General features: G+C 43.7%; 1 protein-coding gene across 1 annotated transcript in view; it reads right to left on the bottom strand.

Moving 5' to 3' along the window:
• Positions 1–12,453, bottom strand: part of ltbp3 (latent transforming growth factor beta binding protein 3) — a 31,377-nt gene extending 18,924 nt beyond the window's left edge. Inside the window, exon 1 of the mRNA XM_070916682.1 lies at positions 11,912–12,453. Coding sequence (XP_070772783.1) covers positions 11,912–12,149 — 238 coding nt within the window. The 5' untranslated portion in view covers positions 12,150–12,453. The remainder of the gene's footprint in view (positions 1–11,911) is intronic.
• Positions 12,454–12,711: the final 258 nt, after the last annotated feature.

Raw genomic sequence — 12,711 nt, 5'->3', positions numbered from 1 at the left:
CATCAACTTTGTATCGTCGGTGAATTGTTAAAAATGTTAAATCCAGTGCTGAGGTTTACACCAAAGTAACAAGTATCATAAAACACAATTCATTCTATTTTATCTGTTGGTTTCTATGCATGAAACACTTCTGCTTCCATTGCTACTACTTCACATATAACAACTACAGCTAGTATTACTACAACAATAACTACCATTACTACCAGTATTGTGTCAGGCACATTGCAGTTTACCCTAAGTTTGGGAGAGAAAGTAAGGCTTACTAATGTTCTTTTTCCTTTTAGTACATTTGGTCATTGTCAATATAATGCATCACAGACCGGCCTGGACAATAAACACAAGCATGCTCTGTGCAGTTTACTCATGATTTGACGATGACTATTGAAGTTCACATTTTTCAAACGCTTACTACTTGTTGCCATTTGGAGCTGCCAAAACGGTGACGTTTGAACTTGAACACTTTTCAGACCCACACAAACCCATCCTGAAAGTGAAATGTTGGCCGGAGGAGAGGAGAGGAGAGGAGAGGAGGCCTCTTTCTGCTGCTGAGCCAAGTGTGCACACATGGAAGTAATTAGGTGTGGACTGCCAGGGAGTCTGGGCTGCAGCGTAATTAGGGGACTAGATCACTTTAAACACAGCAGGGACATCCTCACATAGTGAAAGTCAGGCATAAAAATGAAAGGACCTCAATGAAACACCCAACTAGTGGGGTAAACTTTTTAAAATCCGAAGCAAGATGGATACTTCAGAAGCAGCCTTCCACTACCTAACTCCATGTGACAATGGTCTTTAACCACTAGGACTGAGTGCAGGCAGCAACATGCAGAATCGAGCTGGAAGGCAGGAAAAAGAAAGAGAGCAGCTCAGACTGCAGAGGACAGACTACTCAACTTTGTCAGACTTCCTCTGACACCACTGCTTCGGTTTCCATGGTTCAGATTTCGTCTCAATACTGTATTTAGAATGAGAGGAAACTGGGAAAGATGCGGGGGTTGAAAATTAGGATTGCAGACACAGAAAGTCAGGAAAAGAGCTGCTTTCCAAACGTGATTACACAATCTAAACCCACAGAGAGCGGAGAGACGACATACTGCAGGGAAAAGTCTGGTGCTGAGGCCCCGTCTGGCTGGGAAGGTGTCTGAATGAGACCGGCACTCTGATGTAGCACAGCCAGGGTCAACACCACAGTAATGAACACAAAGGAGAGGAGAGGAATCAGATTTCAGATTTCTTGGGTGGGGATCATGAGAATGAGGTGTGTTGTGAAATGAACCCAGCGTGATGCCATGCAACACACAGTGCAAAGTACAATACAGATACCGATTCCAATACCTCAACTCAGGATATCTGCTGATCTACAGATCTCATACCCTTGCTCTCTTTTCCCCAAAATGTAATTTTTTTTTACCTCATGTGGAACTTTACTCTCATGTAGGCAACATGAGGCTCATGGCTCATTTCTGTGACGGCTCAGTTTTATCCATTTCATGTGTCGACTCAAACAGGAAATACACAAAAAAGTAAAGCATGCACTTAACTGCATACATAAATTACATTTTTATATAGTCTTGATATGGAGAATAATTCAGTTTCTGGGGAATTTGATGTTGGAAGGATGCCTTATCTTTGTCTCAGTGTGCCATGTGTTTGTCTGCTGAGAAAACTGAAATACTGGATGTCTACAGAATCAATATCACTTCCCATCAAAGGTTGGGAAGGGAAATATACTTACTGAGAGATTAGTGAGATGGCAGCTCTCACTGAACTACACTTTGGAACTTGTGTAACATTATTTATAAACACAGAATTGGATTATCAAATATCAAATGTCCAATATTTTTTTTCTATTTATCATATTACTTGTTGCTAACTTGATTAGCTTGCTGTTAGTTGCCTTGCCTAATGTTCAGCTTGTTTTCTATCTGCACACAGAGCCATAATAATATAGCAAATAGAAAAGTAGTACAGTAGACAGTTATTCACTGTCATTAAACATATCCATATTCAGGGGAGAGCAGGGTTTCCAGGTTCATCACAGCTCCACACAGCATCAAACTAAAGCTCTCAACAACAGGTTGTATTACATGTCTATATTATCCTGATTATTGCAGTCTGTTCAAATTAGCCGTCTCGTGTCTGTTTGTCTTCAGAGCTCCAGGAGGACTGAATAATTTGTACGTTATAATGAAATACAGCGACTCCTCTCCTTCACATCTGCCTCCTTCATTTAAGCTTGAGCCACACTGGCTAATGTTTTCTGCAGATCTTGTATGAGAATGGGTGTGTTCATCTGTGTGTGTGTGTGTGTGTGTGTGTGTGAGCTATTAAGTGGAGGGTGTACCGTCTCCTGGAGAGCCGCTGTGGTTAGGTGACTGCACCACATTACATACTGAAAAGAGCACAAAGCTTTAAGGTTGACATCATAACAGGGATTTTACTTTCCAGCGGACTTTCCCTTTAAATCATCACCTCGGAGTTCATCAGCAGAATTTATGATCCCAAATCGCTCAATGAGTCTCCTCGTCAGTTAGCTTAGCGTCTCAGAGGTAGCCGCCCTCTGTCTTGGACTACGCCTTTGTCTTCATGGATCTGACACATTCCTGAGACTAGAGGTGGTGTGTTATTAAAAAATCAAACGCCACTGAGAGGTCTGAATGAATGTGAGGCATGAACAGCGTCGGCTAGCTGAATGGTGGGGTGAGGGACATGTGGATGTGAAGCAGTTATGTTGCCATGAACCTTATTTTCCACACGTGCTAGTCAAAGAAAATGGAGGAAGTTAAGAACAATCCAGGATCCCATTCAAAGATTACGCGTCATCCATCTATGGAATTCAGATCTGCACAAAGTAGTGATTCAATAACTGTAATTAACGATTTGAATGAAGACACACTGCACCGCCATCAAATATATAGCCATATTTTCACCATATATGGATTCAGTCAGCTAAGAGAAATTTCAATGTTGACTTCATCCTAGGCTTTTAAACCTAATTCAATATTGAACGTCAGCTTGCAGGTACGTTCCAAGACGGCCAGGAAGCGTATCATTTCCCCATGCAGCACTCACTCCAAGTAGAAGAGTGAACTGAACGGAGTAAAGAGACAGAAAGGGGGGGGGGGGGGCTTTGTCTTCAGGCTCTTCTCGTCCGAGTGTTTCATGTGACATACGAGTGAGAGCTCCTTCTTCATAATGTCATGATTCACTCCGTGAGGAGAAAGACAGATCTCCTCACAGCATGAGGTGGTAGAGGGAAGATATCATTGCCATATACAGTGTATTATATATCTGGGAAAGTGAGGGAATAAAGCATAAAGAGGCAGAGGGGAGAGATGTAAAATCCAGAGAATAAAAGCGAATGTGATGTTTCAGGGGGATTATTGTGATTCCCAGACACTTTTTTATACACATACTGTACATTCCTCAACTGTTAAGTAAGCAAGTCTAGTGTAACTAGACCATGTATGTCCATGAAAACACATAAAGACAGACTCAGACACACATTTTTCATATTTCTACCAAATTACAGGTAATAACTGGTAGCGGGAAAATTACACTAGTCTGTCCTTTTTTTGGAAGCTGAAGAGAAAAATGTCTTTGTACAGGCATGTATATGTGTGTAATGACAAATAGAAAGAGACAGAGAAAGAGAGGAAAGGTTGCCCCCTGAGTGCCCTGTGACCACCCACCCACCCACTCACTGTCTGGAGATGACGCATCTTCAGCCCCCTCCCTCCATAGCGTCCGTTCAGCCACAGCCGCACCCTCCCAGCACAAAAACAACAAATTACAGCCCTACAAACCACAGTTCAAAAGCTCCCCAGCTCACTGAACTGAAAGCTACTGCAGACATCATCTCTCACCATACAGAGTCAGAGCCACACAGTCATATTCTGGTGGAATTACAAATAGAAATTTACCCAGTCAGCAAGAATCAGACATCAAAATCCGTGATGACGCTCACTTCCACTCTGATTCATATCCGGTCTGAATCAACCCACTCAGAGATGATTTAAAAATGAAATACACATTGTGATACCACAATGAGTTGTGTTTCCACTAGTGGAGTTATAATGTAACTATGATGCATGATGCAGATGCAGATTTCTAAAATACACTGCCTTATTACTACACACTACAACTCACACTGCAACAAAGGAAATTCTCACAAATATCTTGGTATCACACTTCCAAACATATTGACTCAAATATCTTTTCTCTCTTGCAGTTTTAATTAGTCATCATCTTCATCACTTCGTCTTCACTGTGAGGTTGCCAAATAACCAGCAGAGACTCCAGGAAGTCGCTGCTCCAGGCCAAGAAAAAGTCCCCCATAAAACCTCACTTGCTGTTTTTACATTTCAGATTTTGTAGAGATTAAACAAACAAGATACCATGTTAATTAGGGAGCTTTATAGGTGCTGGTAGGTGGATTTTATTACCTTCAGACAGAGCCAGGCTAGCTGTTTCCCCTTTGGTATCGATCTTTTCATGTCACTCTCTGCAAGAAAACGAATAAGCGTTTTGTACACCAGGGAGACTTTTAGCTTTTGTACGGTTTTCTCCAGAGAAGAATATCTGCATTTTTAGCCGGCTAGTAGCTCGACTTTCTTCAACTGCTGTTTTTTTGTTGGGCGCATAAACTTGACTATTCTGAGCTAGTATGCTGGAATTGGCTACCTATGGTGTGATACGAGTATGAGAGCACTGAGGCTCAACCATACTGTTGATGTCCTGCCTGGAAAACCAAAACAGTGAGCTACAAGCAGCTAAAAGCCGCATAGAGCTACAGTGTTGGGTGTTTTCAGTGGGTTCGGCGCTATGAGTGACCCTTTCGCATTACACAGTCATTTGATTAAATGCTATTGTCAAAAGTTTAATTTAATCTAAGTTTAAAAGCTATTTCCATGAGTATCCCTCGATATAGTATAGTACTACAATCCAACGCCATCTTTCATGACCTGAGAGAACCGTGACTAAACAACACTGGGCCCCATAAACGGTAAACACAGCTGCTGCAAGAGCCACTGTTTAAAAAGAGAATAGGGGAATGGCTACCAACATATGACGTGCTTCCCTTTACCATCAGCTCCAAAGCAGGAAACCGCATCCCCAAATACACCTACCATCAACTGGCACTGTGAGACCACATACCACACGGAGTGAGAAAGAGCGACGTATGAAGTGGGTCAGACTGCTGCAGCTGAGCCAGACGTTGGGAGTAAATGACATAATCACTGCCTTTTGAAAACACAAACCTGCGTACGCATTCCTCCTCCCCCTGCAGAACTCTCTGTGCTCCGTCAACCCCCAGAAACTCTGAGCGGCCTCAGCTGTCCAAACAATAGTGCTGCCCTTTTCCAGAGTCGACCACTGTCACCAAAGGCATTCATTACCTCTCGCAGTCGGCCTAAAACAACAGTTTGTTAACCTTACAGAAACTGGACGATGGCGATGAGCACACTCCTCCTGAGAAACTGAAGCAGCCATCATCAGGAAGATCAGGACGGATCTGAGTGAGGAGGTTTGCAATTATCCAAATCTAAATCAAACTCTGCCTTGCACAACGTGATTTTCACATGTCATGGAAATATGCAGTGTGGTTTCCATAGCTCTTGGGTGGGCACGAGTCCAGCATTACCCTGTCACTACCCTCTGGCAGAGATGTTTGTGGAAAGAGAGCCAGAAAGTCAGACAGGATCTTGGCATGGATGGGGATGATGTCATATAATGACTGTCCTAAAGCCCCAGCTATTGGGACTGGAGGGCAGGCAGGTAGAGGAGTGCTGACAGTGCTCTGCTGAGATTATGTCAGATACCTGCCCTGCGGGATACTCAGCACTCAGCACTGGAGCGCGTGGCAGGTAACGTCGGTAGATTGCACAGTCTCAGGCCATGGCAGCAGGCGGCGCTGGCAGAGGACGTGTTATTCTGTTTACCCTGGCTAATCGCTACAGCTCCAGGGTCCTGCACGGTGTGGGTGCAGTCCCTAGCGCTTGCATTCCTCTGCGCAGCTTTAAATAACTGCTCCGTTTCTCCCCCTCGCTAAGCAAATGGGAGGAGAGTGTTAAAGATGGCAAAGAAGGCTGTTTGTTTGAGCTGGGTTCAGTACACTGCTCTTGAGCACCAAACACACTTAGGCACACACACACACACACACACAAATATACACACTGATCCCTTGTGACGTTCCAAAAAACACCTAATTGCTGCTTTTGTTTTCCAAACTTAACTGACTATGATCCTTTTTTTTCAACCTGCCCAGCAGAATTGGCTTTTTTTCTGCAGAAAGTCACGACATGGAGGAGTCTGAATTCATGGGAAAGTCCTGCTCAGATCATGTGGATTTTCTCTCTGAATGAGTGTTGTGGTGCAATCCTGACAAATATAAACACAGAAAGAACTGACTGTGGATTTAAGCCTTTTATACAACAAGCTTTTATATATTCATCACATTCAGACTGCTTTGAAGGGAGGGAGACACCATGTTTTTGAGGTTTCACTTGTTGACTCTGCTGTGAAGTGTACCTTGATTATTTTTAGGACAGAGCGTTCTTTTTCAAAGTGACCAAAAGGATGAGAGTCTAATCTATTAATACATATAGTATATTACATCAACAACTTTTTGTGGCATTGAAAGTCTGTGAAAGTTCTACATAGCATAGCATAGCATCCCGCTTGCGAAAGAGCGGTAAAAGGTTAATGAGAGCGACTCCAGACTCCAAATAACCCCATGTATTATTTTCCCAACAAGCATAAATAGACAGGGAGAGGTGACAGAATGTGCATCCATAAATATTAAAACCTTAAAGCCTTGACAGGAGGTAATGATCAGCTGGCAAAAACACATGATAAATGCGCATTTCACCAAAATGTAAGAAGCATTCACAATTAATAAGCTGCAAATGAATGTGCATGAGCCACCCGCGAGCATGTGTGTTTGTGTTTGAGAGGGTGTGAGCACGGGAACCGTGCCCGGCTTCGCCTCTGACTTCAGTCCAACCTGTGGCAAAAATCTGGAGTGCTGCAGGTTTTTGGTCGCCCGTGCTAGACCGCCTTCTCCATAGTTTGGCACAAGAGGAAAAAGAGTGTGTGGGGAAGAGCAGAGGGCTTTGAAAGGTAAAATAAACTCGCTGCCTAAATAGAGAGAAAGCAGAACCAACTCTGTCTCCTGTATTTGACTGACTTGACTTCATTTTCAGGCTCCCATGGACCTCTGACCCATGCCAAGGGAAAACCAAAACAAACCACAGGGCTACTACTGTCACTTTACTCTAAATACAGAACCACATGGGAAATCCTGAAATAGCCATATCCACTTCTCATGATGCCCATTTTAGGGGGGACTGGGATATGATAAGACCACTTCCTGTGCAACTTGAGGCCCTGTGCTTTTGGTTATTCCAGAAGAAGATGAGAATCTCGAGCAGCCTGGACGTCTGGAGCCCCGATAAAGAGGAGATGCTGCTGAGATGCAGGGGAGAGACGAGACTCAAGAGGGCCGTCTGGGAGCCGAGCAGCTGCTGTCAGTACGGCTGATGGATGGGATGCCTCTGTGCTAGCAACGGCTAGAAAAAAATCAGACCTGGGCTGATTCTTGTTGGGAAAAAACACATTTTAGTCAGAGCAACCCAGGCATGTGCACAGTAGTCTGTGCACATGCCTTGTACTGATTTTTATGTAACCACAGTTTTTTTTATCTGATGACTACACTTCCTTTCACAAGTGGACAAAGTGTGGGACAGATGCACACACATAAACAAAAACACCCAGTTTCCAAGCAGCAAAAAAGCACCCTGTGACCTTCTCTACTTCTCCCTATCCTACAATTTACACCAAGCTTTCAAGTGCTAAGGATAAAAAAAAACAACGAGTTGGCCGTTGGATATTTTGTCAGCCAAACACATGGAGATAATTACAAAGACAGTCTTCATATACCAGTAAACAGGTTCATGTTCCAGAGAGGTATGGAAGAGGACATGCAATGGGATGAGAATGCAATGGTTCATTCAAGGTTTTTACAATTTTGTGATTTACAAATGCAACCATTCTGACGAGCCTCAAGATGCACTCAATCTTTTATTCCCGACATAAACTCCTGCAGAGCCCCATGACGACTTACATACAGTAGATACAACGTGGACTCCAAGAAAAGGGCATATCAGGCTGTAAAACGTCAACTTTTCTCTGCCTGCCAGCATGCCGGGGAGGCTTTCAAGTTTCCATGCTTTCATCAGTTTCAGGAAGTGTCGAGTGAAATATAGATCAATATCAATGACAATATCAATGTGGATTCCCTGGAAATGTATGACCAGATCATATCAGGCATACTTTGCCTTTATTGCAGCGAAGCTCATGTCATGCAGACATGCAGTAAGTGTTGTTAATGATGAAGTGTGTAGTATATGAACTGCAGTGTTTGCTAGAGCTCAGAGAACATGTGTAAAACAATGATTGCATAGATGGACTGCTATGATGTACTGTATGCTGCACACTGTATATTAAATGGGCCAGTATTCATTCTAACTGCTACTTACTTAACCATAACAGACATCCTAGAATCTCTGACTGTCTGTCTGCAAGGTCTCTCAAATGGGACATAAAGTACAAAAGAGCTGCCTGTCGGTCAGGTGATTTGTCCTCATGTACAGCAGGTGATCCAGACTGAGATCTGCTCTACTGAACATCTGGGTGGTGGTCTGTCTCAGTCCGGGACAGCGTTATCACACACACACACTGCAAAAGTCAGGGGACCACCAAAGTCATTAAGATTCATCCTCTGGGAACCATGAATTTGTGTACCAAATCTCATGGCAATCATCCAATAGTTGTTGTGATATTTCAGTCTGGACCAAAGAGGTCGACTGACCGACCCACAGACCGTCCAGAGAGCCACCCCGCCAGCATGGCTAAAAATATCAAACATTTGTTGGTAACACCTATTAAATCTGGAATTTTCTTCCTTCTCTGTTTCATATCATCGCAGGAAAAAGTAAACTATGTCGAAACAACTCCCAAACCTCCGCCAACACTGATATGCTCTCCAATTTGTTCTCCAGCTGTTCAACACTGTGATATCATTCAACCAACTTCAATTTAAGGTTAAATGTATTTCTGATCCCGTAAACATTCACTTGGGATTTAAAATATATGTTTTGGGAGCAGATGTATATTTATCTATTTCTTATCCCCATGTTTTTTGTCACTTTGTCATGTCAACCAGCCAAATGAAGGTTAAAACAAAATAACTTTCTCTCTCTATACTTTCTAAATTTTAGCCATAATATGATATTCATCTGCTGGCAGAAATACCAGATTGCCACTAAAACCTGACTGTTTCTTGGCCCTCATTAATGAATCTCAGCCTGCCTGTCCACCAAATTCCAGCCAAATTCTTTACTGCCTGTGAAAATCCTTGTACATATTGAAGCACATGTACTGAAAGGTATTTCTGCACTATCACACACTGACAGGAACTACGTTTCTTTTGAGGAAAGGGTTTTAGGTCAGGTTCGCTCGGTTTGGGCCTCGCTGTGCTGACGTCACAACAGCTCAAATATGGAAAAGTCTTCATATTGTTGCTGCTCTAGCCGTGGCCGTTTTAACACGGAAGAGAGAAATTTCCACTTGTCCACACCACATTCCAGCACTCACACTGAACAACACACGTCTCCTCTCCGAGCCGAAGTCCAGCCCTCTATCCCCTGCCGCAAAAAACTCATCCACTCAGCAAGGACTCTCCTCAGATACTCTGACTGTGAAATCCAGGTGACAGGTGACTGTAGAGCAGCTTCACTATCCTCACCAAATGTGAGGCAGCATGAAGTATTCCAGGAATTTAAAATGTCTCTCTTGAATTATTTGACACAGAAGCTCCAAAACGTGACGCACCGCAAGAGGGAGGACCGGTGGCCGAGCAAACTCTCTGACTCTACAGCACTACACGGTGTCGAGGAGGAATACTGTTGCTGCGTTACAAGCAGGATTCACTTGACCTCGATTAAATCCAGCCTGCTTACTTCCACATGGGCCAACCAATGAAAACAGCTGGGGAGGCTACATCTGTATGACCAAGTACAACTTCTCTGTACCGCAAAACTGTGTGTGATAACTTTAGGAAGCACCACAACCCTGCAACTTATAGTCAGTAACCTGCTTGTGATTTATTATGACTTCCTCATTGGCTTTGGCTATGAATATAAGACATTTTTCATTCAGTAGTGCTCCATCTTAGCTACTCCTTTAAAATCCAAACATGTGTGTGAGCACCCAGAGCGGCTGGTAAACTCTGGACAAAATCACCATTAATAATTTTGGGGATTTAAAGTCGATTATGCTCTGTTTCAGACAGACGAGAAAAGATGTGATGTCCACAGAAATAGGTGCAAGAAGCTGCACATTGTGCTGTTATTTTTGGTTTATTATTTTAGACTTTTGCTACATGGGAATGTGGATTTTGTATTAATCTATATTAAATGATGTTGGTGAAACAGGGATAAAGTGACTAATAATTAACAGCTGCTGACACAAAGAGAGAAATCATCTATGGCACAACAACACTGTCCACTACAGACATGTTGGTGAGAAGTTGAAGCTCCTTTATCAGTTTTAAACTCACTTCATCATATCTGAGACGATCAATCAACATGTCACTCTCTTCTTAAGTATCTTATTCTCTACACTGACCGAGGGAGAGAAAAGAGGACCAGCGAAATCCAGTTCTGGGCCGGAGAGACTGACGTAGACTGCAAGGCTCCACGTCTCACCACAGCTGATCTGATACAGCGCAGAAAGGCTCCACTCATACCAAGCAGACACTGGAGTCGGTGGGGGAAAGTATAGATCTTAAGAGCACATTTATATGCTATGTAATGAGCCATGCCTCAGTAATTAAAGTGTAACATGGGAACATTTTCCAGCAACGCAGTGGAGGGTAAACCCAGCTCACCTCATCATAGCCACCTATTTATTTGCGGAGCAGAGTTTATCCCCACTTGACATAAATCTTAACGACATGATATAAGTAACTGGTACCAAATTGATGTAAGTTATAAAGAAGATAGGACCTTTTAAGGCAATAAATGTCTGAATCAATCAGACTTGATTTTTGTTTGTTCTGGCACTTACAGGTCCTAGTTGATGTTTTTGCCAATTTTACACAGAGGTGAAAGAAACAAAGGACATTTAGTCATGTACTGTACTGAAGTACCAGTTTGTGATACAGTATTTGTACTCTGCTTTTTGAAAAAAATACTTTTTACTTCACGCAACCACACTACAGAGGTAAAATGTTTACTTCTTACTCAACTACGCTTCACTGATCTGACAAGATAGATAAGGTAAAGGTTTTATATATGAAACATATGGTAAGTGAGGTATCTATACAGTATAAGGTGTTGGACTCTGCACCAGCTGGACTGGCTTCACTTTAGCGTCAATTTAATAGTTAAAGACACTGAAAGGGAGTCAATCTGCATTGTGATTACTTTCACTTTTGATACTTAAGTACGTTTTTCTGTTCACACTGTTGTAATTTTTACTGAACTAAGAATCTGAAGGCAGGACTTTTCTTTGTATTGGGCTTAGTAATATATGAATCAGACCCATATTAAGCTTTTTATTGAGTTTCATAGTGGTGACTCCAATTGTATTGTCTAAATGAACAATTCAAAGTAGTTACTGTCCCAGAATAATGTCTGACATAGTGCTGAATGGATATTACCAGTGACAGTGAGTTGTCTGATTGTCTATATGAGCAACCACACAGGCCTCCCTCGCCTCTCAAAAAGGCTCCACAGAGGAAAACTAAACCCATGAGGTCAGGGCAGCACTATTAGTTAATCGCGGCGGCCTAATTATATCCCCTCATAAATAAACAGCATTGTTTCAGCCTCGCGCCGCCACTCACCGACCCTGAAGCCCTGTCCGATGAGCGTGTCGGCCGCCTGGCCGTTCTCCGCGATCAGCGTGGTGTTGTTGCCCTGCTCGCAGGTATCCTGACACTGTCCCTTCAGGCAGATCCGCTTGCAGATGAGAGGAGCGATGACCACCTTGAAGCGCTCCCGTGTGGAGGAGCGCTCCGTGCACCACACCAGCCTGTGGACGCTCAGCCAGATGACAAGCAGATGGGAGATCAGAGAGGGCATCCTGGCATCCTTCACTGCCCTGCGCAGAGACCCGGGGACATTAAATCACAAGCTGAGGGCTTCGGCTCCAGCTCAAAAGCGCCTGCTTTGTAAACCGAGGCAGAGGTTTGACGTCTCATACGGCGGAGGGGGAAAAAAGCGCGTCCTCCCTCCTGTTTTCTCGTCAAGGGGGAAAAAAAAGTCACTTCCCTCGCGTTCCCAAGTGATCCGTCTGTAAAACCGACACGTTTGGCATCTTTGGAAGTTTCTTGTTGCCCTCGTTGCTGTTGTTTGAAAAGTTGCCCCGGGCTTTTGTCGCTCTTCCTCCTTCTCGCCTGTCGCTGTGGAGGGCTGGAGAGAGTGCGTATGTGGGTTTGGGAGAGAAAGAAGGGAGGAGAGGAGAAGGGGTGAGCCAACCCTCTCTGGAGAAACCTGGCTGCGGGCCAGCCAGGCGGTGCAGGAGCAAAGCTGAAAGTGGTTTCCTTGTTGGTTATTTCTCCTCACACCCCCCTCCTCTCCCCTCCTCCCCCGCACAGACCCCACTCTGCAAATCATAGCTGCACAGCTGTGTGTGTCACTCTGA

The sequence above is a fragment of the Enoplosus armatus genome, chromosome 13 (genome assembly GCF_043641665.1).
Source record: "Enoplosus armatus isolate fEnoArm2 chromosome 13, fEnoArm2.hap1, whole genome shotgun sequence".
In the NCBI taxonomy this organism is placed as follows: Eukaryota; Metazoa; Chordata; class Actinopteri; order Centrarchiformes; family Enoplosidae; genus Enoplosus; species Enoplosus armatus.
The sequence above is the reverse complement of the archived record's forward strand: the minus strand, read 5'-3'. Positions and strand labels throughout refer to the sequence as shown.